Genomic DNA, 27,149 nt, shown 5'->3' with positions numbered 1-27,149 from the left:
TTTGCTCTGGGAACAGGCTTTCAACACAGAAAAGGACCCTGTAACCAAGTAGAAATATGTACCATGTATCTATGAGAGAACAGTATGTCACAGTCTGGAGTTTGATTTGTTTATATTCATAAAGGGATGAAAAAATACTGTCTGTGCAGCTGATGTATCTTTAAATAAATGTGCTTTGTTTACAAGGAATGTACTTTCTGATTGTGTATATATGTTTGAGTTGCTTGTGGTTTATTTGGAAAACTAATTATTATTATTGTTATGACTGTCCTTGCATTTGTAGGGTCTTGATTTTAAAACTATTTTTTTCCTCTTGTAACTTATCTGTAGCTCCACCTTCATTTGTGGAATGGCCAGAAAGCTTAACAAGGCCTAGAGCTGGTACTGCTCGTTTTGCTTGTCAAGCAGAAGGAAATCCTGCCCCCAAAATTTCATGGTTAAAAAATGGAAGGAGAATACACTCCAATGGGAGAATAAAAATGTACAACAGGTAAGATGGCAGTTGCTGTAGGAGAGCTGTGCTAGTGATGTGCTATCAGAAGATGACATTACAGTCACTAGCTACAGATAATCAAGACAACCTGTAAAGGGACATTAAATGTAGTGATGGGTGCACTTTAACCAGTACCTAAAATCAGTAAGGCTTATATGGGACGTGCCTTGCCTGGCAGGGAGGGTGGGCAGGACTGAAATGAAGAGTTTCACTGCAGTTACTTTAGATTTACAGAGTAGCAGAATCTTGCTACGGCTTCTGTTGAGTGAGCAGTTTATATTAAAGAGGTGATTAAGGAATTAAAAGCTTAAGGGTCTGCTTTTTTGCAGGGAGAGAATAGATGTGCAGTTTTGCTTTCACTGTGCCTGGCTTTGTAGGCACAAACAGAAACATGGCAGGTTACGCAGAACGCTTCAGGGTGATAAATTTCACTGCTGAGCATCCATTCATAATAGAAGAATTTGTGGCATGCAAGTCAATTATACTGAATTTAGGAAGCAGAGGCAAACACAACTGGTGTTTCATTATGTGGAGCTAAGTTTATCCAAGATGTGATCTTCTTTTCCATCTTTTTCTTGCTTTTGGATCCAGTAAATTGGTGATTAACCAGATCATTCCTGAAGACGATGCCATTTATCAGTGCATGGCAGAGAACAGCCAGGGCTCCATTCTCTCCAGGGCCAGACTCACTGTGGTTATGTCAGAAGACAGGCCCAGTGCACCTTACAATGTCCACGCTGAAACCATGTCGAGCTCAGCAATCCTGCTGGCCTGGGAGAGGCCACTGTATAATTCAGACAAAGTGATTGCATACTCTGTGCATTACATGAAAGCAGAAGGTAAGCAGTTTGATTTAAATGCCATCTAATGATTTGAATGAGACAAGAACTCGAATGTCCTTGCAAAGACTGTCAGATTTGAATGGTTCATGTTCAGGGCTGCATCAGAGCATTCCAATATATAAGTGCATACTGTAATCAACAGGCAAGCTTGGGGGAAAACGCATTTTCCCACACCATCTCATTTGTGGGACTGAGTGTTCTTCCAACTTACCTGTGTCTGATGGCTCCAGTGAGCAGATTCTGAAGTTGGGATAGGACTTTGGAACATACAGCAGAGTCCTGGAGGCTTACAGAATGGAACTTCTCAGCACAGACTGCTCTTTTGTCTAGATCCCCAAATTCTTGTGACGTTACTGGCTTTCATATACTTTGGAGTAGAATAGTTGATACTTTGTCTTCACTACCTTCTCTTAAAAGGAATATTGGCCAAATGGTAAAATCTGCTCTTCTTTCAGCCCTTGGTCTCCTGTAATGAGAAAAGTCTATTCAAATGCTGAATGACCATGAGTGGCTTATCCCAGTCTCTGAAATGATATACAAGTTCCTGTATAGAATAGAATGGATAGTTGGAATAAAAATGAGTAACTAGACATTTTAAAACCCCTTAGTATTGTGTAATTGCTTTGAGTTAAAGTAGTTTGAGGTGGTAGGAAACAGCCATTTCTCAAAAGTGGAGGTGACGGCTTAATGACTTGAAAAATTGTTAGGAGCATGGCTTCAAGTAATCTGCATTGCAGCCCTGTTTTCTTGGAGTGATTTCTGTTTCCACTTCTATTCAGCAAGTGGTTTATTCAAGGACAGGACTGCAGATGCTCAGCTCTGTGTGGAATACCAGCCTGCCATCTGCTAAGCAGAGGACAGGAAGGACAGCTTAATTACTCTAATACTGATGCAGGAATAGCCACATTTGCTTTTGCAAGTGGGATATTTCAGGACACAGGAGAATTTTGTCGGAAGGAAGGAAGGAAGGAAAGAGTTTTAAAAGATAATGAGAATGAGAGGTGTGGGAAATTACCCCCTACTCTTTCAGTCACTGAGGTATTGTGCTCACAATCCCCTCTTATAGCTAATATGAATAAAGTCACACTGGATAAGTAATCTGGGTAATTGTAAAGAGCAGAGACCAGGTAACTTCAAAGAAATCTGGTAAACTGTCCTTAGGGAAGTTTGTGCAGGAAATAATCTTGCACAGTAGTGAAAGGAGGTAACTTCTGGAATATGTTTTTTGCAAAATCCTTTTACAGTCCCTTCTTTATTTGCTTGCTTATCCAAAGGTTGTGTTTTGTGAAATGAGATTATAGCTTGTCTTGATTTAAAAAAACAAACAATCTTCAAACAAAAGCAAGCAGCCAAACAGAATCCTCTGATTTATTTGAACATATTTTCTCAAATACCCATTTTTTTCATCTTTCCTGACTGCCTTGTGGTATTTATTTTATTTAATGTAATTTTGTTGTGAATCCTTTCACATTAGTGAAAAAAATCCACACAAGAAGAGTGGAGAGGGCTGTGTAAAGAGGAGTAATTACAGTGATGGGATTCAAAATGTAGGTGATCTGCGTGTGTTTTTAATATTGTAACATGATTGCATAGTATCAGAAATCTGCATCAGAACTTAAACCTCATTTTTGTTTTATTTTATAGAAAAATGTTGAGCTTCAATGGCTAGTGGACTGCACTTCTGTAAAAATAGTATCTTTCTAAGTGATGGAGTGATAGCCTGTAAATCTTTTTGAGGATCTTGCTCACATATCAGATGCATTATTGAAAGTCTAGAAAATGCCTTTGTGAAAAATTATCACATTAAAAATCTCTCTAGTGTAAATTTAGAAACAACTACATTTAAAGAAATGCAGATTAAATATTAAGGAAAATCTTTTGATGATATTGACACTGTACCAGAGCATAGGGGTTCTAACATAGGCTGTTGGCATTGTCTCAACAGAGACTCCGAGTCTCCTAAGTTGTACTGATGTTTGTCATTCCATAAACTTTAAGCAGAAAGCAAAACTGGATAATGCATGAATTGTATGCAGTTTTAAAGAGGGTTTTTTGTAGCCATTACAATGTGGTAGGTGCTTTGAATACAAAAGATACCATCGCTTATTGTATCATTTCACAACTCACATATTCCAATGTTTCACTGTAAAAACAAGTTCTGGTTCTCTTCCCTATATAAGAAAAAAGTTAGTGTTTTAATCAACCTAGTTGAAAAAACTAACAGGTGTGGGTTTTGTGTGTTTGTTTTTTGTTTCTTTTAGCAGAATATTTTACATTCAAATTGGGGTCATAGTAGCAAGAATAAAAAGGTCTGATGAGCATGCATGTTGGAGTGTGTTAATTCCTTGTTAGTGATTTAGAAAAGGCACAAAGAGAACACTGATTGTGGTGGAAGGCAAGCCTTGTTCTCTATTATGGCTGTTTCATTAGGACCCCTGCATGAGGCCTAGCAATCCATTCAATGAGAGAACAAGTCTTTTTAATTTGAGCTCAAGGATCTTGTTTAGCAGGTCAGAAATCGTGCCTTGCAATTCCTAATTAACAAGCCATTAACTAGTCTGTTGTGAGATGCTCGTAATCTTGTCTAATTAAAATGCTATCAAGTTAATTCATAAATGTGGGAAAACTTAATGGTGGAATTTGCCTTTCGTTTTGTTTATAAATTCAGTTGTGAAGAGGAGGAGCTGGCTCTTACAGAGTTTTGATTAAGTTGACGTGCACTTGGTGTGAATTGTTCATTAACACAGCAGCTTTCACCACACTTGGTCCACTTTATAGCCTTCCTCTATAGAAATAAAGGCCAACAAAGACAAGGACTGCTGCATGCATTGCTATGCATATTTTAGTGTGAATTGCTGACAATTTTTTTTTCTTTTTTTTTTTTTTTTTTTACAACTTGCTAAGGAGCCAAACATTATTGAAGATTATTCTGGTCTGTTCTTTATTGGCCTTTCTCCAAATTAAAATAAAAAAATATGTCAATCAAATGTAATAGAAGTTGCAGGGCTAAAATGGGATCCTTTTGCTGAATACATTCTTTTTGTTTGTTTCTTTTGGGGGGAAGGGGTGTTTGTTTTGTTTTTGATGGAGTGGAGCCCTCACATTCCTCACAGTCTGCTATAGAAAAGCTCTCTAAATAGGTTTTGGGAAAAAAAAACCTGACTCTAAACAAATAGATTTAGAAGCTGGGTATGAATGATAAGGCTATTAGAGCTTGTCTGTTGTGTTACTGTACATTGGGCACAGTTTGTTGTGACTGATGCTAAATAGGGTTTGGAGCTGCATTCAGCATCCCTTATTGAGGAAAATCCTGAAACACCACACAGCCTATACTACAGCAAGACACAGTTACTCCTGTGCATAAAAGAGCTTTTGCTTAATAGGGTTAAAAAAATAGAGGTAGGCTGGGGAAGAACATGAAATTAACTTAAAGCCAAGATACTGTGATGTTCAAGGATTTTCAGGATTTTTTGTTCTTCTAACCCTTGTTTTATACCAGGTTTAAATAATGAAGAGTACCAAGTGGTCATTGGAAATGATACAACCCATTACATTATTGATGACTTGGAGCCAGCCAGCAACTACACCTTCTATATTGTAGCTTACATGCCTTTGGGAGCCAGTCAGATGTCAGATCATGTCACTCAGCACACCCTGGAAGATGGTAAGAAATTATTTTGGTGAATGTTTTTATCTGCACTGAGTCAAACTGTGCAATCCAGTGGTAACAGTTCTTGAGGGCCTTGAATTTCTGTTGATACCAGTGAGACTTCTGGATACCACAGTACAAGCCAGCAGCTCGTGAAAGGAACATGAATAAAATAACATTCTGACAGAGCAACAGTGTGTATTACACAGTCTCTTTCTATGTTGAGAGACATTTCATTAAATCTTATCAACAACTATTCTAGATCTGTAAGAACTCCTTTCATGATGAGAATTTGATAACAGCCTAGGATTTATTCTCTATGATGGTCCCTTGGGCATCTGAAATGTGGATCCAATTGCACACCTACCACACCTTTTCAAATTTTATAGAAAAAAATTGAAATGCTAATTTGCTGTATGGAAAAAAATTAAGCTATTGTTTTGTTTCGGCCTTTTTTGTGTCTATGTGCCTTTTTTTAGTAGAATCAGAATTTTGTAAAAGACCCTGCTGACTTATTTCTGTGCAATGATTTAATTAATCTGAACATCATGGCAACAACAAACTGTTTAGTGTAGATCAGTAGATCTGATTAATAAATTCTGACAGGGTTAAGCTTTGGCAGCATGGAACATTGCCATTTCTAGCTGTCTGCCTGTCTCTTTGTCAGAACCCTCATTATATGGTAAGTGGAAGAAAACATGCACCAAGTGTTCAACTGTGCAGATTGTTGTTTGGGCTCTTGGTTGGAGCTGCTGCATCTTGGCAGGCAGTGTGTCAGACCAGCCAGGTGCTGATTGCCTTTGATTACTGCTGGCAGTAGTGAGAGAAGGAAATGTTGAGGGCCTTACAGGAAAAAGTTTGCTTAAGCTGTGCTGCATGCAGCAGGTGTGAAGTGTGGGAAGTGTCAAATTATCCTTAAACAAGAATCTACACAACTTGCTGGATTATTTAGTCTTTGTTGCTGGCATCTCATTGTGGGATGAGGTATCAGATGAGAATTTTCTGTCTTTTCTCTGAGCTCAAAAACTTTGTCTTGGCCTTTTTAGTTCCCTTGAGAGCTCCTGAAATCAGTTTGACGAGCAGGAGTCCGACAGATATTCTCATATCTTGGCTGCCAATTCCTGCAAAGTACAGGAGAGGCCAGGTCGTCCTGTACCGTCTGTCGTTCCGCCTCAGCACAGAGACCAAAATCCAGGTGCTGGAGCTTCCAGGCTCTTCAGATGAATATCTCCTGGAGGGGCTGAGGCCTGACAGTGTCTACCTGGTTCGTATCACTGCTGCAACAAGGATTGGCTGGGGAGAGGCGTCTTTGTGGACCTCACACCGAACTCCCAAAGCTACAAGTGTGAAAGGTAATTCTGAACATACTGTGCACTGAACAACAATGGCTTTGGGGCTGGTTGGATTTTTAAGTTTTCTTTTTAATTCAAAATTATATAGAAAAGAAGAAAATGAATCTAGAAGCTAAAATGTCTGAGCAGCTCTCAAATGTGAACTAGAGTGTCCTGTACCACTTTGCTCAGTGTAAAATATATTTCTGCAAACTGAAACACTACCCATTAGCACTGTAATGTGCTAATAAAGGACCTGAACTGATGCATGCATATATTATAAAAAATGCATGTATCTTTTGAATAGGCAAATTGACTTGATATGTAAAGTCTAATTTGTTATAATTGAGCTTTGGGTTTTATTATTATTTAGTAATGTCATGCAGAAGAACATTCAACTTTGCACAAATAACTTGAAAACTATGCAAATTGAAATTTTTTTACTTTATTCCTTAGCTGTAGTCCTCATTCTTCTGCTTTGGATTTAATTGAGTTTTGACTATAGTGAATTATTAACACTTGATGAAGTGTAATGCTATTGTTAATCACATTTGCTCTGGCTCACTTTAAAACAGGAAGTAACTTTGTAATTATCTTTGTAATGTTTTCATTTTTGCTTAAAAAGGACTACCTCATAAACATTTATTTATTTATTTGTTTATTAAGATGCAGAATTAAAAGCTGTTTCTATTCTGTTGTATTCTAAATTAAGTTGTTAGGTTTAGGTTATAGGGAATCAGACATCATAAGAAAGAAATAATTACATGAATACACCAATGAGTTAGAATCAAAGTCTGGAGTGAAGTTTGGGCTGATGGACATCCAGATTTTTTGAATGAAAAATAGCTGAAGACTATTTTACATCTCTCTTTCTCTAACCCCAGCACCAAAGTCTCCCGAGCTGCGTTTGGAGCCCATGAACTGCACAACCATTACAGTGCAGTGGCAGCAGGACTCTGAGGACACTGCAGCTGTCCAGGGCTACAAACTCTACTACAAGGAAGAGGGGCAGCAGGAGAATGGACCAATTCTGTTGGATGCCAGTGACCTGGAATATACTGTCAGTGGTTTGGGTGAGTGTACAAAATACTTCCCAGCTCTTCTGGAAGACGGTGACACCTTAGAGAGCTTGAATCACTAGGCCTGTAAAGCAACAGAGTTGGGTTTGGGTACCTATTTTCCCAGCAATAAGCTTTGCAATCTTGAGTTAGGCTGCTGAGGGAAAAATCCTCTCCCAAAATGTGCATTACACAACACTTAGATAACCAGATCTTGTAAATCTTGTGTAAGTTGGAAGGACACCCACCTACTTATCACAAGATACAGATGCTAGTAAATGACATGTCTTTTTAATATTCAGTTTAATATGCAGGTTTTTCATGTTTTCGGTGTTTATGTCTGATCTAAGAACAGTGGAAGATTAATACAAAAACCCAAAGATTTTTCTCTGCTATTTTTAGCCTATTTCTGTTTTACTTGTAGCTTTGGTCACAGGTAAACTGCATGACAAGCACTGCTTGTTCAACATAGAAGTAAGTAGCTCTTGTGCATGTTATATTCCTGCTAATATTTTTAAGGAGTACTGGTAAATATTGGTAGGACTGAGCACAAAGATTAGAGCACAGAACTTGCTGAGTATCACTGGAGTCTTTCCACTGACCATCTGACTCTGTTTCCTCCTCTAGCTCTTGCAATCTGTTGTTATTAGAGATGTGTTGGGATCATCCACAGGTAGAAGATGCTTTGTTTACATGCAGAATTGAGAGTTTCTTTCATCAAAAGATGCAATCTATCACATAATCAGCTAAAGTAATATAGGACTTGACACTTGCAGTTTGAAATGTATTGAGATGTTTTACTTGGTAGTGTTGTGGAGAATTTAATATTGACTAACTTACCAAAATTGACCTGTAGTCTTATCTAGGACAAATGTCTTCCTGACCATGCTCAAATATTCTCATCTGCTGCATACAGCTGAGATACAATTTTAGGGGAGATTTGAGAAGAATATTCTGGTCTGTTAACTGGACAACTGACCATCTGTGACCATTTCTAGCCAGAGCATCTGGCAGTGGCCGACTGTTTAACAGAGCTGTGAGACAAAAGAGCACTTCTGAGAGCACAGAAAGGATGTGGTGTCCTAGGACAGAAATGCATAAATCTTACTAAGCAATAAAAAGCTGTAATTTCAAACATATGCAAACTTATTAATAATGTGATCTACATGATATGGATTTTTTCAGTACACTAATTCTCTACAGATGAAAATACTATTTTACAGAATTACATTAAAATGTGTATTATCTGTGTGTTTTTGTTGGATTTTCTTTCCAGTAAGTATGTAGACAGATGAGAAAATGAAAGAAAAGTGAGTTTGGAAATTACAGCTTTCACGTGGTCACAGTTGATTGAATTGCAAGCAGGAAGAATTCATGTGCTTGAGTTAACCATTCAGTCATGATGTATGTGATGTGATGAGTGTTTATGCTTTATCATAATTCTCAGTATCTAAGTATGGTGACCAAAACATGATACATTCCATATACTCTGATTGCTGTAATTTCTATTTATATATATATATAATCTATATATCATCTATGTATTTCACATCTACATAATTTGTGCTGCTATAGGCTAGTTTCACTGAAGTGTAGTTGTTCCGTTTTTTTAAATGGGTTGTACTGAGTTATTTGAAATATATATAAAATATTAGTTTTCCTAAGTTTCTTTGCCATTTTGTTTTGTGGGGTTTGTTTTTTGTGGTTTTTTTTTTGCTTTATAGCATTTACAGTAAAAGGCATTCATCACTACAGCTGCAAAAGACTCAGCTCAGGAAAATTGATTAGGTCATGACTTTCCACTGCTAAGATGATTACTTACACTGCAGCTTGGGAAGTTCACAGAGACTTCTCAGAGTGATAATGCCTGTCTGACTACTGTGTTTGCCCTTTGCCAAACTGCCTGCCTGAAATACTTGTGCATGCCAAATTATTCCTTAGAAAACAGTGCAAAGCCAATCTTCTGCCTCTGTCAGCTGCACATGTGGAGATGATAGCAGGTAGAATTTTATGCAATATATGAATCCACAAAGACTGTAGCCACATCCACACGTTAAGAAGGTGATTTGTTCATATCTTTATTTCTTGTGAATAATTGAATTAATTTGGATCGGTACATTTATTTATTTATGCATTTAAAAATTAAAAATATTAGGAAGTGGTGCTGTCTGCTACAATTTGAGGTGAAACAAGGCAAGCCACCACACTGGGTTTTGTGACTATGGTAAACTGATTTTTCATGAACTGGACAGAAGCTTTGAGGACTGATGTTCTGTCACCCATTTGCCTCTCCTGAGGACACTAAACTACTGATTTATTGACAGAGTCTTTAGAAAAAAATGTCTTCATTATGAGCTACAGGAATTAGAATACTGCAAGTGTGAAACTTGAAGGGGAAAGGTGTGTGTTAAGGCTTTTGGTGTAATATATGTTGGATAGTGTGTCAAAGGGAAAGGTTATTCCTAAATTGAAAGAATATGCTCACAATCCTAGGTGCTTCCCAGTGGCAAAGAAGAAGCAGTTTCTCATGCATTATCTGTTGCCACGGAGTTTATTTGGCTTCCATGGACTCCCTCTTCATGTCTTTGTCATGATCTATGGCTGCCCTACCATTCCCTGCTCTTTTGCATAATTAATGAACTGCAGACAGACTTCTAGTGACATTTAGAGCATGTCAATACATCTGTCCATGGAACTTTTGCAGATGTTGGTACAAATGCTTGTTGTGCAAGATATGTGTGTTTAAAGAAGACATTTCACTTATCCTGTGGCAATTAAAGTGCATCACAAGACGAGAGTTCATGATTGTCTCTAATCAGAGAGAACATTAGCATTGTTATTACAAGCACCGTTGATTGCTTGTTGTTGATAGGTTTGATATAACTATTGTAAATGATTGCAAATGTCTACAGGACTCTTGATGGAAGAATAATTATGATAGATAAAGCAGAATCAGCAATGCTAGTGTGAAATAGATTGCAATGATTAAACAGGGAACGTAACAATATGAATATTATGCTACATGTTTTTAGTCTCTTGTTGGTTCCTACCCTGTTTTCTGAGAAGTGACCCCTCTTTCTCCAGTGTAGGTCTACCCAGTTACTTCTGTGTGTTTTTAAACTGGATTATTTAGCATGATAATCACCACGTAAATAGAATTAAATGATCTGATCATTTATTCTCAAAATAAATAACCACAGTTTCACATAGGCATTTGTTTGTGTTAAAGGTCTTTGCATTTATTTTTCAATAGCAGACCGTTTCCTAGTCCAATGTAAAATTCCATTATTACTTGAATTTGCCACAGGAGCAGACCCTTGGGTGCATACCATGCATTTTTGCCTCTGTTTTTAATTCCTCCATTGCTTCCTCCTGGTCTAGAAATTTTTCCCTCACAGAAAGTCTTTCATTGTGAGACTTGGTAAGTCTGTTGGTCCAGGTTCAGGATGTGTGTTCAGAAGTTGAAGTGAGTTTTGCTGGTGGAAGAGTTTGCTGGGGAACCTTCTCTCTGTGCAACAGGAGAGGGATTGGCAAACCTTGGAAGTTAAAACACAGTGTCCAGAGAAGCTCAGCTCCCCCTTTTAGTCTGTTCAGATTATTTTTTTCAAATAATATTTAAATCATGTGCAGGTGCATCTGTGCCTCCATGAAGTTGGTATCACTGCTGGGCTAATGGAGTGTTTGCTTGTCAGAGCTCCCTGTATTTGCAGACATATCATTGGTAGGGAAATGTTAAACAAGGATGGCAATGACTCAGAAGAAGCTTATCTGAAGCTTATCTGGTAAAATCATAGTCAACATCTTGGATAGCAAACTCAAGAAAGCATGATCAATTCTGATGCTGTGACATAATTCTTTTTTAAGCTGCCTGGAAATCTTAATCTCTGAACTTCATTGTTCAGTTCTTACCATGCTGATAATTAATTAAATGAATGCCACTGGTGATGGGGGTGTTGCAACATATTCCTGTGCCTTTAGCCTCCAAGCCTTCTATGCTTGGAGGGAGGGAGGAAAGCAAGAATTCACTCTGTGAATCCATTCTTCCCTGGCTGCTGTGCAGGAGCTGTACCACCTCGGTGCTGGCAGCTCCGTGAGGGTTTCAGGAAGTCACACTTGGTGACAAGGCAGACATAGGGTCCCAGTAAATGCACCCAAAACCCTGAGGCCAGGAGGTACTGGCAGACATATGCACATGTAAGTGCCCTTTTGTTTTGCTGCATGATGGTACCAGAGTAACATCTCTCACCTTAAGGGATGGAAAAACTAGTGTGTTAGCTTTGGTAAAAATGCCTTGAGCATGGGAGCCCACGTTCCTTGGCCTTTCCCTGGAGAAGGTCCCTCCCGGGGACAGCCTGTGGAGTGCCCTGTGCTGGGAGCATCGCTGGCTCCCCAGGGCCTGGGGCTGCAGAAGCTCCAGGTGCTGGATGGCCATGAAATGGAGTGTATGGAGTGTTTTATAAAATAAACCATTGAACTAATAAATTGGTTGATGATTCCTGAAAGGTTTGGAGACACTGCAAACCTTCTCTCTGGGAAAGCATCTCCTGTGCTGATGGGATCATCTAAACTGTTTAACATGAGGTACATGATAACCCTGGGAAAGCTTCTCCTGTTATCCTGTTTTTACATTACCCTTTGGCATTTTCCCCTGCCCCAATCTAGTAATTTTGGAAAAATAACTAGATTCTGTCAGACTCATGTGTGTGATGTACTGCAAAAAGTTTGGTTTTAATCAGAAAAGCTTCCCTGTCTGAAAGCTCTTCTATGTTCTGCCTCTTCCCAGTTACAGAGAGGAGAAATAAAGCAAAATACATTTCCTGATGTTCCTTGCTTGGACAATGTTTCCAAGAATTTGTCAAAGTCTGAATGACACAAAGGCACATTTTGTGACCCTGCATGGCACTCCCCTTTGGAAATGGAGCTTCTGCTGGAGAATTAGCCAGCTACCTACTACACTTAGTATTCCCCCAGAGACTTGGCCTTCAGTTGTTTAATTTCCCTGGGATCTATTTATATTGTGTTACAGCCATGACTGTAGCTAAGCTTTAGTTCAGGGCAGCAAAGATGACAAGGTCATTCAACAGTCTATAGAAATTGAATAAGGGTGTGTAAGAAGAGTCAGTGCAAAGAATTCCTCCAATTAAGTTGCCTGATGCACATCACCCAAGCTTCTCTTGTAATGATTCTGTTAAAGTGCTTTCAAGTTTCAAAAAGCAGTTGATAGGATGGTCAGATAGCACACAGCAGTTTCATTTGCACCATACTGCAGATGAATGTACTGGAAAATGTAAGTTTTAAAAACTTAATGGCATCTCTGACAGTGTTGATGCTATCTTTCTTAAGAACTGCAAATGTCTGAAGTGCTGAGAAGGGACACCAAGTGCATTTCATGTGTTAATGTAGTCATCTCTGAAAGCTGGGCCTATAATTCCAGTTTTATCCCACGTTTTGTTGGTGTCAAAATGTAGTCTCGTGCTTGTATCTGACAGTTCTGAAATACTGAAAATTACATATGTGGGAATAGATACTGCTTTTTGTTTGTGAGTTACTGTGGAAATTTAGCTTGGAATTCCCATACAAATTCAAGGAGCCAGGCATTCCTACAGTGTCATGAAGTGATGTGAAAGAAACACAGGTCTTTAATGAGAAATACTTTTTTTTTATTTATTTCATTGTTAACTGTTCTCAAATGACATTAAAGAAAATATAATTTAGTATAACAGATACACTTTTTTGTGTTTATTTTACATCAGATCAGACATCCACAGTTAATGAAATGCTGATTTGAACATAAGACAGCTCTGTTAAAAAATAATCAGAAATTGCTTTAGTTCTTAAAAAAGATCAACTAAAAGCTCAGTTTTCTTGCTTGGAAAACCAGATGGTTGCACTGCCTGCTGTATATACTGTAGTCATTATATTTCCATTGTTACATAGTGGAAAGTGTGTAATAGCTCAGTAGGTGACCAGGACAAATATTATCATTTATTTCCACTGTTTACAGCTGGGTCAGTCTAGTGTTTACTCATGCTGATTACATCCTTAAACTAAACCTCTTATCTGTCAATTCTCCTGATTGTGTGGAACAGCCTTGCTACTACTACTTATCAGCTAAAACATAAGGGATTTGCTGAGAGGGGAGGAGGAATCAGTCAAATTGCACAAGAATACAACCAAGAGCCCTAGAAGTAAACTAGATTTATTTAAAATCAGCTAACTGGGACCCCTTCTCCTTCCCAGCCATGGCAGATTATGTATATTTGTAGTTAACAAACCCAAGCTCTTGCCTAGTGCTGCTATGATAGTGCTTCTATGGCATGTCAAAAAACAAGACACACATTCCTTGCTCCATAATCATGGAAGACAGACCTGTCACCACTCTAAATGAGTCTGTCTTCCAAATGCAGACATGGCATATCTGCATATCATTTTCTCCTGGTTTTTTTTTTTTTTTTTTCCCCTTTCACGTTTTGAAAGTTAGATTATAGATTAGAAGAGAGAATGGAGGGAGCTTTATTGCCCTGTAACTTTTTTACCTGTAAGATATAAAAGCAAATGCTGCTTTGATAAGCTTTTACCCCTTTTATATAAGGAACCATGTTGCATTTTATAGGCTGTAAATGTAAACAGAGATCAAACCGGGGTTTGTGTTTTGTTGTGATTTACAAAGTGCCACATCATGTTTTGTTTCCAGTGCATGTCAGTGCTGGTAATTCCTCTAGGTCTGATTGTAGCAGAGAGCTCCCTTTAGGCTCAGATTTACCATCTGTGGCTGTGGAAGATCAGACTGAGTGGCAGAGGCAGGGAAGGCATCCAGTCTCTGTCCTGTGTGGCATTTCTGCTCGTGTGGTTGTACTGGGGGAATATCAGGAGACTGCAGAGTGCAAATACACTGCCACGAGGTGAGCAGACACTGATTCCAGACTCACACACTTGGTTCATGCCTTCCTTATGGAAGGAAAACACTACACTGCTCTGTTGAGGTGAAAAATTGATTCACTGAGCTTGTAAATTGAATTTTTACTGGGCAAAACTGAAGCCTGTGTTGAACTCTGTGGCCCTTTGTTGGAGCTGGTTGGCCTGGCACCCACTACATCAACTGTGTCTTGGGCAAAGCTTTGTTCAAGCACTCTTGCACGGGACTGAGTGGGAATCCCAGATAAATATCAGCTTGTTCTGAGCAGATTTGCTGGGGAGCAGCCAGATAACTGTCAGCTGCTAATGCTGCATACCTTTTATGCAGTTCAAGTGACACATCTGTAAAGAACTGTAATGCCTTTCTTCCTGTGTAGTTCTGCCATTATTTGTTTTGCGTTGTGCAGTATTGCAGATTTGTATCATTATTGCATATTTTCACTGTAATTTTTTGTTCTTAGGAAGATTGTTGTGTCGTCTATGTTTTTTGTCAGAATTGAAATTTACCTCTGTTAAAGAAATTTGATTTATATTTTTTTTTTAAATCACATCACAGTTACTTCTGCCCATGTTTTTTGGTTTTTGAAAGTAAACATTACTTTCATACGGTTCATTTTGAGTGGAAAGCTTTAATTAATCTTTAATGCATTTGCCAATTTTAAATTACACCATCAAGCCTCTCCAGATTACCAATTTAGCCAGTAATCAACTTTAGTAGGCACTGGAATACTGACATTTGTAACATCTGCATTTGCAGCATAACTTGTTTTGGTGTTGATTAAAATGTTATGTATGACAAACCCTTATAAAGAGGAATCCCTAGGCTTTCTTTGAATTAACTGCAGTCATGGAATGGCTCTAAAACTCATGGAAATTTATTAAACTGTCAGCATGATAAGCACCTAATCTTGGGTCAGAAAGATGCATTCTTGCTCTCTTAGTTAACATCTTTCATGAACAGGTGGATTGTGGTTTGGAAGGCTTTTTGTGGATTTTTGTCTAATACATTTTTTTGTAACCTTCTGGAATATGCTCTGGTCCAGTTTGGACTCAGTTATGTGGGAAAATAGTTGTGGCATCCTCATTTAAGCATTCCTTGACTTCTAACTAGTGGCTCTTTAAAGGGGAAGGACACGGCAAGGGGAGTAGATCCTCAGTGCAGAGTAAAGATTGTGTGTACTGTACTTTAAAAAATCAAAACCTAGAGTGCTAAGACAAGTTAGGCCCTGCTCTAAAGAGATACTGTGAGCTGTCAGGATGAGAGAAGTGTCACTGTTTGGGACAATGCCTTTTAGCAATGCTAAAGGTAATAATGTAAAGATACGGGCTTTGCTAAGGCAACAGGAAAGATTATGTTCCATGGGCACACTCCAGAAGCATGGAGGGGTTTTGACTAATTTTGAGATTTTGTCTCTTTATCAACTGTCCCCATAACTGAGTTGGAGGCATGTTTTTCTCAGGGGATCAGATTAATTGTGTCACATCTGGAAGAACTGGAATCAAGGGTGCTTCAAAGCCTTCAAAGCAGGAGGAGGAGATTTTTTTGCACTCTGGCAAAATAACTTGCCAGCCTGTAGTGAAGCAAAATGTGTTGTCTTCAGGGTATTTAAAGGTAAACTTTTCGATGGTGGGAAAGCGATTAGAATCTTGCAGGAAATGCTCGCTGCTGCTCTGCCTTCCTGGGGTAGGAATTTCACCATTTAGAGCTAAACCTGTGTGGGAATTCAGTTGGGAGATTGTGTCATGTTGATTGAGTAACATGCATGCAAATAGTGTTGCATTGTTCATTTGTTGGAGCTGAAGGTTAAAATTTGCTTCATGAGAGGACATATTGATCACTCCTTACAATAAGAAAGTAGTAAATAACTTTAAATGAAGAACCTCCAAAATATTTTTAAGTATTACAATGAATATGTAATAAATCTATTTTGATAGCTGTGAAGTAGAAGTGACCACTAAATAAAGACTTAATTACTTGAAACTGGAAATTAGTTTAAATGTATACCCCGTTTAAAGCTAAAAGTGAGCAAGCAGATAATGGTGGCAGGAATGACCAGATAAGTGATAAAGTTTTTTAAAGAAAACAACAAAATAAACCAAACAAAAGAACCCCAGGAATCTGAACTACTATTTACATTCTTTCTGTACAACCCTTTTTAGATTTAAACAGAACTTTAAATATGGTGGGTTGGTTTTTTTTCCTCCTTTTTTCCCTGGAATGAGCGGATTTGTCTCTGGGAGACAGCATTATTTAATTTGCTATTTATTGGACTTCATTAGTAAAATACTTAAGTCCTGGATTGCAAAGAAACTGCTCCTTGGAGAAAGCTTAGAGAAAACTCCTGTTATAGGAAATTAAATCAACATTGTCCATTAATCATACTGCATGTCAACCCCCAGACCTCTCTTGATTGTTCTTGGTGAATGTGAGGAACCATTAGATGTGTGAGGTCCTTAAAGGTCTGAGTAAGTCAAAGGGGAAGAGTTTAAAAAAATGCCACCATTAGCACATGAAAGAGACTTCAGAGTGGACAGAAGAAAACATTTGCTGTACAGAGCTAGTTACATTTCTTAATTTTTTTCCTTTTTTATTTATTATTTTCTTCTGTTGTTAAACAACAATCCAGATGTTGCGATCCAAATGTTAATTTAATTCATCCTGGAGCTTTTTTTCTTTAAAATTTTTTGGGTCATGCTACCAGTTGTGGTTGTATGGGAAAGGTAATTATAGGGGATCTTTGTAATTTCTGTGTTAGTGATAAGTAAATGCACTTCTAAAGCTAAGCTGTTTTCTGGTAGCTTCCCTGCCTTGAGTAACACCTTGGTTATATATTTGCCATGAAGGCTTTATTACTAACAGAAGGATTTTTTCAATTTTGGGAAAAGATGCAATTGTGGAAAAGTGCATGTTTGTTTTTTTCAGGCTTCCTGGAGTCACACTTCTGTGGCAAATGTAGTGGGGGCAGAGGGGGAACGCAGGAAGTGGGGAAAAAAACAATCCTGTGTTGGAAGAAGCCCCTCTTGGTGTAAAATGTCTCTTCCAAACCTGGGATTTTAAAGTGGTGTTTTCTGTTGGTTTTTTTGGGGGGTTTTTTTTGGGTTTTTTTTTTGTTTGGTTTGGGTTTTTTTCTGTTTTATTTTGTTTTCGTTTTTTTGTGTTTTTTTATTTTTTTCTAATCTAGGAAAAAGGTTTAGTACAAATAAGATTTGCATTAAAAGTGTATTTCAACATTTATATTCACTTTCACAGCATTTTTTCCCCTTTATCATAGCCGAATATTGTACCCCTGCTCAAGCTGGTTATCATTACAGAACAAAACCACTTGTTACTGCACGTTCTTGTAGAAGCCAGGACAGGGAAATCATTTGGATCCTCTTCGGTAGATCTGTGAAAGACTTGGGTTTTCTGCCTCTTGCAGATCCAGTTGTGCATGCTGGGGGTCTTTGTACAACTGACACTTTTGTATGCTCAGACAAAGGAGGAGTGTACAATGCAAATACACCTTGAAAATGTTGATTTTTTTTAAAGGTATTTGAACTGGAGCTATTTTGGGGTAACAGGTAGGATGGTGTATGTGGGAGAAGAGACACAGATGGGTAGATGTTGCACTGCTATGCCTTGTGTCTATTTACCAGCTTTCTGGTAAATAGTAAATATTTAAATATATTCAAGGTACAGGGAGGGCTGTGCTCACAGCCTGCTGCCCAGCTCTGTGTGTGTCTATATTTGCATGTGTATACAGACATTGTTGGAAGAAAAATAGGAAATCTTTTTGATCCTTTTTGTCTTAGTCTAGCCCAGCACTTCTCCATCACAAGTGTATCTCTTACTGTTAGTACTGTTAGTACTTCGTATTCATTGTTATTTTCATGGTAATTGTAAATGGCCTAATTTGGCCTCTTTCTTCATGTCTTGGCTGCCTTCTGACAGCTTCTCACCGGCCTTTATTTAATAATCTTTCATAGTTTCCCATCATCCCTCATAGCCTTGGTGACAATCACCTGTGCTGTCTCTCGTGCCCGTGTGCAGGGCAGCTGACACACTCAGCCTGGAGCATCCACTTTAGGCAGTTATTCTTATTTCCACTTTTCTGATAACACCTGTTCATCTGTGTGTGCTGAAGGACCGTGCTGTGTCCTTCCAGCAGTTTGTGAGCGTTCCCATGAGTTTCAGAGGTGACCGAGTGCTCCCTGTCCCGTGTCACACGCTGGGTACCGGGAGCACAAGGCAGGGCAGAGCCGTTTCCATGGAGCGCTCGGATGCTGATGGTTTAAGCTGAGGGCGATAACGATGTCCCTGCAGTCAGTGACAGAACTGAGCTGTAAATGCCCAGCTTTCCAGCTTTCATTCAGTCGATTAGATAACAGCTCCCCCTTGAGGGAAATGTCTTTTGTTAATAAACTCATAACACAGCTCTGGGCTCGGTGGAGTTTTTGGGTAGGTTTGAGGGTCAGTTTCACCAGGCTGTATAAAACAGAGCAGACTCGTGGTGGCTGTGCTGAGCCCTGAGCAGCTGCCAGGGCTCCCTCTGCTGCCCTGCGATGTAGTTTAGCTCTCAGAATTCATCCCAGTGCAACTCAGAGCACAATAAAATAGCAAAAGCTGGCTCTTTTGGAAGAAACAGCCCACATTCCTTGTGTACCTGTGTCTGTGCTCGCACACTTGTGACGCTTGTGCTGGGGCACAGGGGTGGAGGGAAGGGGCAGTGGCAGGGCTGAGTGGCTGTAGGGGGAGGGCAGCAGGCTGGATTCTTTCAGCAGCAGCACAGCTAATGCTGCTTTCAAATGCTCATCGAGCTGCAGGCTCAACGGGGCATTTGTAAAACTGAATTGATGATGGGAAACCTTTTAATTGTACACAGGGAGATAGCTAGCTAAGAGTTAAGTAGCTGTGTGTTTATTTTACTTAAGCAATCAATCAGTCAGACTGCTTTCCACTTTCTAAGTGTTGTATAAACTTCATATGCAGAGGGTTTACATCAAGGTAATTTTCTTCTCCTTTTTTCAATCAAGATACTGATATAGGTTGAATTTAAATCTTGAATGCATTAGAAAAGCTAACAAAAATAACTTTCATTATGAATGTATCCTACTCTTTTCCTCTGTATCCTTTCAGTCTGTTAATACAATGTTTGACATGTATTAAATGCTTGTTCTTCACAAAACTATTAAATAATACAGTAGGTAGGGCAGAAGTTTTAAATTGTAACTTATCTGTGGTCAAACATCTGGACAACAGTAGCATTGCTTCCTATGAAAAGCAATTTTGCTTATTAGAAAAAAGTTAAACATTTTGAGGGAAAAATTTAAACCAGAACAAATTCCCACATATATAATTATGGAAAATACTTTACAGTTATAAGAAATGTCCTTGAAGAAAAAGACACAATGATTAAAATTGCTGCAGTTTCTGCAGAGGTATATTTTCTTTTCCACACTGTTATTGTTACTCTGAGCATCCTTTAAAGTATAATAGTTTTTACCTGTAGTAAATACTACCTATATTAAAAACATTTAATGTCATAACCCATTTCCATGTAGGGAAAGTTACACTTTTGTCTTTATGAACTACCACAACGTATAAAATAAATATTTGAAGCTGTGTTGTCAGCCGGAAGTGCAAAAGATTTTCAAAAGTTTGAGGAAGCCTGAAACCTTTCAGGCTACTCTTCTTGTTTAGATGCTTCGTTGTGTGGACATTAAGCATCTTTGTAGAAGGCACTCAGGCCACAGTTCACTGAGTGAAGGATTTGAGCTCCTGAGAATATTAGGTCCAAATTCAGATTGCACATGTTGACCTCTTTTACACCACCTGCAAGATTTGTCTGTGATGCTTTCAAGAGCTGATGTTTCAGAAACTTGGTCTTAATTAAATAGTCTTCAAATAAACCATTAACATCTATTTAACTAAAAGCAACAACATCATTAACTTGCACAGCTGCTGCCACTAATATAGACTGAGTAATCCTCCTGATAAATTATCTTAGAAGAGCAGAGTCTTGGCCTAGAAAGAGATGAACACAAGATGTCATTGTAATACTCTTTTGGGAGGAATCAATGTGGAGATGAAAAGTTATTATAATTTTGACAGAGAAGCAGGTTGTCCTGGCCTTCTAGATGAGTATTTTCAGCAAATTTCAGCATAGTGAAAGCATTCAAAAATGAGTGTAAGTATGTAGTATATCAGGATTCATTGCCTGGTGCCAAGCTGTCACTTACTGTGTTCTATAATAAATGTTTCTGTGCAAATTCATATCACAGAACTCATTATTAACAGCTCCTGCCCATGTGCCACTGGATATAACAGTGGTGAATATTAGAGCCAAGGACGTTGTAAGGTCCTGGATATTTCTATTGTCATTAAAAATGGAAATTTTCTTTAGGGCATGTTTTAGAAGTTTGGGATGTGCTGTATGAAAATGTAAAGGCTAAAAATAACACTGCTGTGCTAAGCCATTAGGGAGGTGGTTCAGCATAATCTAGATGTAATTAAAATGAACACCTTTGCTAAATGTCAAAGTTATGCAGCCAGTCAGAGACACTGAAGGGAATGAGGCCTCTAAGAAGATAGGGAGGGAAAAGTAAAAGACATGTTCATGTATGGGAGAGAACCTGCAATGCATTTCATGGCTGAGGAAACAGAGCCCTGTGTCCTCGTGCCATCACACTTCAGGTGAAATTACCTGCTGAGCTGATGAACTCTTTACAAGTACTGTTAGCTGTCTTCTCTGCTTCCTGGTTTACTAACATGTGTAATTCAAAAATATTTAACATTATATGATGGATTTTCAATTAATAATTTATATTAAAAGTTGAGTTTGTGGGATTTTTTTGTTTGGTTTTTTTTGTTGGTTGGTTAGTTTTTTACTTTTTTAATCTGGATTTAACTTCAGCAAATGAAGTATGAGAGTTATAATATTAGCAGTAAATGTATCAGTCTAACTGGCAGCTCATGACAAATGGGTCAGTTTAGCAATTTCTCTGTAAAATTTATCAGCTGTCTAGGTTAGCTTGCCCCCCTTCCCCTGCATTCAACCAATGAGTGCCAAATTTTGATCCTCCTTAAGAGGCTGCTTTATTTACATCTGCAGACAGGCTGTATGATAATAGTTCAGTGCCCACACAACTGTGCAAGCCCCCAAGCCTGTGGGCACGAGTGCAGGTGGGTGTGTGTCTGTCTGTCTGTCTGTCCTGCAGTGCCCCTTGGCTGCCTGGTGTCCCAGCAGAGAGGGAGCCCTGTGTGAGCAGAGCCGGGCCCGTGGCACCTGCAATAACAACATCCCTCTCAAGTTTGGGCCCTAATTATAGATGCAGCTGGATAGAGCCCATGCAGCCAATATTTGCCTGAAGAAAAATATAGAGGTGGTTTCCCCTCACATGTATTTTGTTTGTTTTCCTGTCACGACTGACTTGTTTGACACCTAACAAGTCGAACGTGTTTTATTGCAGCTCCTTGTTACCCTCTGAAGGAGGAAAGAACCAGACTGAATTTTAGTTGCCCTGCCTGAAACTTTTGCATCTTGCAGTCATGCTTGCAGCAGCACAGATCTTAAAGCTTGAGATCTGAGTCACCAGACCACAGATGTTTTTGCAATGAAACCATGCACCTCCTACAAAGTCACTGTGGCGCAAGTAATGATAGATAGTGTTTTCATTTTGCTGCACAAAAGGGTCAAAATGGCACGGGGAGTCCATGACAGACCAGCAGAAAATGTTGGTTCTGAAAGAAAATTTATATCATAGCTCCAGGGTAAAGTTGGGGTGCAGTGAACAGATTGCCTTTGTCATTGTGTGCAAATGTGTTGTTTGTAAGGTGATGCTGGGTGTCAGGCAGTCAGTGCATGCATACGATAGAGCTTGGTACCTAAACAAATATTAAACCAGATCTGGTAAAGGCTTATTGCATTGTGTTTAGGTGTATCTTCTGGAAGCATTCCTCTTAGCATGAAGGCCAAACTTTCTTCCTACCTGCGACCCTGAAATGTTTGTCTCCACTGGGGAGATTGTCTTTTCAGCTTCTTGCATCTTATAGAAAAGGCATTTTATAGCATGCTCCTGTTTCCAGCCGTGTTTGTAGCAGCATTTGTGTGTGGATTGTTTCTTTCCCCTTTTCCTGAGCCTCTCTTGTAATGTTTGATTCACTGACCGTGTTCTGTCACTTGTGCACGGCTCGCTGCTGTCTGGAAGGGAACCTGTTGTGTGGGGTGGCACATCCTGTTTGGATCACTGCATGAATTCTCAGCGGACATGTGTGTGTTGGTAACTGGGGTAATTACAGCTCTGCTGCCTCCTTAGGACACTCTCTCCCTCCCCCCTCGCCCTCCCTTTCTTCTTCCAGAGATGGCCTCTCTACATAATTCCATTAAAGTGATTGTGCTTGGAGGGGTGGGCTGAGGGGCAGCGCTCTCATCTTTCAAAGCAGGACCAATGAGCTATGTGCTTTCCACTGGGCAGCAACAAAAGAAAAGGTCTCTCAGAAGAAAAGACGAGCACAAAAGATCAAAATTAGGTGTTTGTCCAGGCCTCTGGTATTGCTTTCAAGTTAGCTTTTGAGGGCTCACTTTGAAAACGGTGAGCCAGGCTAGTTAACATGAGGGTGCCTGCTGGTTTAGAGAGCGTTGTTAGAATAATATTGGAAGAGAGCTTTTTGCTTGTGCAATTTAAGAGTACTCTGAAATGCAGGAGAAACACTGGGACTGATGGCAGACCTTAGAGGCGTGGTGGGAATGTCCTACACCCATGAGGAAATAGAGAATTAAAATCTTGAGATTTGTCTCACTTACTTTAAAATAGATAATTCTTTAGGTAGTTCTTATTTCCGTGGGCTCCAAAAGGCCGAAATGCTGTGTGCTGGGAATTCAGCCTGCCCTGCCAGCCCTCCCCCAGCAGTTTTTGGATGAAGCTGCTATTGCTGATGGTGGGCAGTGGGAGAGGTGATGTTTTTACTGCAAGGGGGTGTGAGGTGTTGTTTGTCCTGGGGCCCTCGGAGGGGACAGCACAAAGCTACAAAAGGGATACAGACCCTTTTCAGATTTAGACAAATAAGCGAGAGCCATCCAAAGCCGTGGAAAGCCAGACTGTTTAGCTGGATCAATTCACATGTGTCATATGTTCCAGTTTCTACCAAAATAAACTTTTACAATGTTGTACAAAGAACAAATTGCTTAGCTTCTACTTCAGTTATTTGGTTTGCAGAGGAAAACATGAGTATCACAGACAGTCTTTCTTCCGTCTAAATGTTTAAAGTTACCTTTAAACTGAAAAAGAAGTCACGAGACATAAAATATTGATGATTTTTAACTACTCAAATGATTTTAATATGATATTAAGAGGTTGTTATTTAAAATTTGATCAATTCAGTTGTGCAACCAATTGCAATTCCAACTCATTTAAAAATTAAATATTATTTGAAGCTAGTACTAATGCTTCGAAATTGCATATACAGAGCTTCAACAAGTTTTTAAAAACTACAATACAATAGGGTTGCTTACATGTGTTTAATTTTTTAATGATGTGTAATGATAAGGTAAATGATGATACCTTAGTGATAAGGTAAGAGGACATTTTTAGAAAAGTTAAATAAAATCCAGTACTTAAAATCTGAGAGGGAATACCTGCTTTACAGAGGAGCAGACCTGTATCATCCTCCTGCCTGCCAACTTTATCTTTGATGCACTTCTCTCTGTCCTTTTCCTCTGGTACATTTGAAATGTATTTGCTTATTTTCCTAATAAGTTTCTGCTGTATTTACATTACTTTGCTTCAAAAGTACATTTTTAAGGATAGTATTTCTCAATGCTCTTCCTTTCCCACCCTTCCCCCTTAATAATTCCCCTGGACCTCTGTTGCTTGGAGCAGACTTTGGCGAGCCCCAGATTCGGTGTCAAAGGCCGTGACCCGATGTCAGAGCAGCCCATGCTGCTGGCCTCTTCTCTGAATAATTATCTGGAGTTTATTGTGTTGGAGGGATGGGCTTGGGGGCAGCACAGTCACCCTGGCAAACCAGACCAATGAGCTCTCCAGCCAGACCACTACCCAACAATGGGCCTGTAGGTTACACAAAAAATCCAGCAGCACAAAAGATTAAATTAAAAATGGACATTTGGGCACAGAAGTTTCCTCCTTAGAACAACTATTTTTTCAGCCTACTGTGGGTTTGATACTTTTAACTGAAAGGAAAAAAGTATTATTTTAAATTTTTTATGCAAGCTAGAATAAAGTTGAAATATTTTTCTTATCTCCTTCCCCATCTGTTAGATTTGCCATACTGGCTGTAGCTTAGGAAGTTATTTCTAGGTTTTTAGTCACTGAACTTGGCTCAAAACATCAAGACACCAAACTTAATTATTTTTTTTTTCTCTAGAAATGTAGTGCTGTACCAATTCTTTTAGAAACAAGAGCAAAGTCTCCAGTAGTTTCATTTCTATCAACATTTTCCTTTTAAATTGCTGAGAATAGGGATGTTCAAAACAGGAACAGAATTGTGTTCCAACAGTAAATGATAGTAAAATGTCCATTTTCTTTCATCTTCCCTATCTTTTCCTCCCCCCAAAGAGGACTTAAAATATCTGAAATCTAGATTGTGGGGTGCTGTCTCTTCTTATCAGGACTGAATGAAAGGCTGCTGGAGGTGGACTCACTGTTCTGGAGGGGTGGAAAAAAAAAGGAGTTCTTTCATGGTCTGACCTCGGATTCTTTCTTAATTTTATCTAGCCCTGACCTGTTGGCTCTGCTCTGGCTCCTTTCAAGGCCTTCAGAGCTTCACAAACATGCAGCAGCTGAAAGAAACAATGACAGGGCTTTTAGGGGTTGCAATATTACACTCTCTTGTAACCTTGGCTAAGTAGCCTGTAAACAGATGCTTTCTCTGAAGCATTTGCCAGAAAGCCAAAATTCTGGCTGTGTTAGATATCTGCAAACACTTTTTAACACTTTTGGTTTAGGACTCCTGATTTTGTATTCACTATAATCTTCAGCTGAATGAGCAGTTACCTGCAGTGTGTCTCATGTGTACAATATATAAAACTTGCTGTTACAGGTTTTATACTTATCTTTAACGTAAATTTACCTAAAACAGAAGAATTGAATGAAGACAAATAATCAAAATCTGAATGGGATAAACTGATTTGAAGATAGTGTTAATACACAATCAGAACATTTGTATTTCTCTGTATTCTTTTGAGAAGGGAGGATGGAATTATACATTGATTAGGATTTTTCATTGGCTGTTAGTGTCATGCTTCTTTAGTCTTCGAGAGTTTTAATAATGCAATACAATATTGAAAATGGATTTTTTGTTAATGTGAATGTGGAATGACTTTATTTTCTTAGTAACTTTTTCTAAAAGCCTGGTCTGTGCAATCTTGGTAATTTAAGAATGAGGTAACTGCATTATAAAGTGCTTCACCAGCTGCAAAGTGATTAGAAGCACGTTTGTTTCTGTTTTCAGTTGTTTAACTGCAAATACAGGCATTGAATGTTTGATGCCTCCGGTTTTTCCAGCTGTGTCCATTGGAAGTGCATGAGGACCCCGCCTGGCTGCTGTCAGGTATAACCCCACCAGATGGAATGAGCCCTCCTCTCCCCCTGCCACCTTTAGCACTTGGGAAAGGCTTCAAAGCACACAACCTCGAGTTGCTTCTGCCTACCACTGTGTACATATTTACTAAACCATTTATATTATCCCAGGCTTTCAAAACTAGGCTCTGAGTGCTTCATCCGTGTTTAACCAATAAACAGACATGCTTTGAACATACTAAAATCTTCAGTGTTGGAAAAGGAAATGGGAGTATCTGAATATGAATATTTCTGACTGACAGCTGTTTTGTAGTTACAAGTTTTCCCTTCCTGAAAGAGAAATGGAAGATTTACATAAAAGCAAGGCTGATGGCAGGAGTAAAGAATACAGAATAATTTCAAGCTGGTGCAATAAAATGTGGATGTTCCAGTGAAGTGTAGAGCAACAGAACTGCTAATAATTCAAATCTAAATTCTTTGTGATATTTTTGCAGTTTCTCTGTTTTTCACACCCAGGCAGATAAGCAGCTGTGGTTCTCCCTCCATGCTGGGAAATGAAATTAGTTGGAAGATCTGGGTGCACTTTAGTATTTTTCTTGAAGAATCTGTATTTGCTGTGACCTTCGTGTCTGCTTTCTGACAAGCTAAATATAATCTCTAAGATTATATCTCAGGGATGTAGTAAGACAGTAAAATACACCAATAAACCATTGTCATCTGAATTCTTACTGAAATTTAGCTACTATAATGTATTATGTTTTTCCAATTAATTAATTAATTAATTCCAATATAATTTTAAATTATAGTTCAACTTTTTTTTTTTTTTTTCCCCTCATACTTGCAGTATTTAACTTCGCTCTAGTTTTACTCTGAGGTGTAGAACCCATTCACAGACTCACAAAATGAAGACAAGGCTCCCCCATGTGTCTCTCTGCTGAAAGACCTTTTTGGTTGGATCTGCAGGACTCACTGCAAATTGTTCTGGGAGAGGGAATAACAGGATATGATATTCCAGAGGAATATCACCAGGGGGCAGTGACCTACCTACAAAAACTGCCATAGGAAGATGAGGCTGATCTGACATAAATTACAAACCAGTGATTTTTGGGACAGTATCTATTTTGACATTTGAAGTTAATCAAAATAAGGCATAAACAGAAGACATAAGATACTTTTTCCGACTCTTATTTTATAGGAATATTGTTACCAGCAGCAACATTTGTGCCTCTGATGGAGCTGTTATTCATGTGTTCTTAATGCTGATAGGTTTTGCTTGCACAAAAAAGGTGTGTGCAGCAGATCCCTTGAACTGTGTGAAGCTACTCCAGCTTATCACTTCCACTC

General features: G+C 38.8%; 1 protein-coding gene across 1 annotated transcript in view; it reads left to right on the top strand.

Moving 5' to 3' along the window:
- Positions 1–27,149, top strand: part of PRTG (protogenin) — a 75,776-nt gene that overhangs the window by 32,845 nt on the left and 15,782 nt on the right. Inside the window, exons 7-11 of the mRNA XM_058847071.1 lie at positions 331–490; positions 1,085–1,332; positions 4,835–4,999; positions 6,031–6,336; positions 7,200–7,388. Coding sequence (XP_058703054.1) covers positions 331–490; positions 1,085–1,332; positions 4,835–4,999; positions 6,031–6,336; positions 7,200–7,388 — 1,068 coding nt within the window. The remainder of the gene's footprint in view (positions 1–330; positions 491–1,084; positions 1,333–4,834; positions 5,000–6,030; positions 6,337–7,199; positions 7,389–27,149) is intronic.

Source organism: Poecile atricapillus, chromosome 11 (assembly GCF_030490865.1).
Source record: "Poecile atricapillus isolate bPoeAtr1 chromosome 11, bPoeAtr1.hap1, whole genome shotgun sequence".
Classification (NCBI taxonomy): Eukaryota; Metazoa; Chordata; class Aves; order Passeriformes; family Paridae; genus Poecile; species Poecile atricapillus.
Note: the sequence above shows the minus strand (reverse complement) of the source record. Positions and strands in the feature narration are given on the sequence as shown.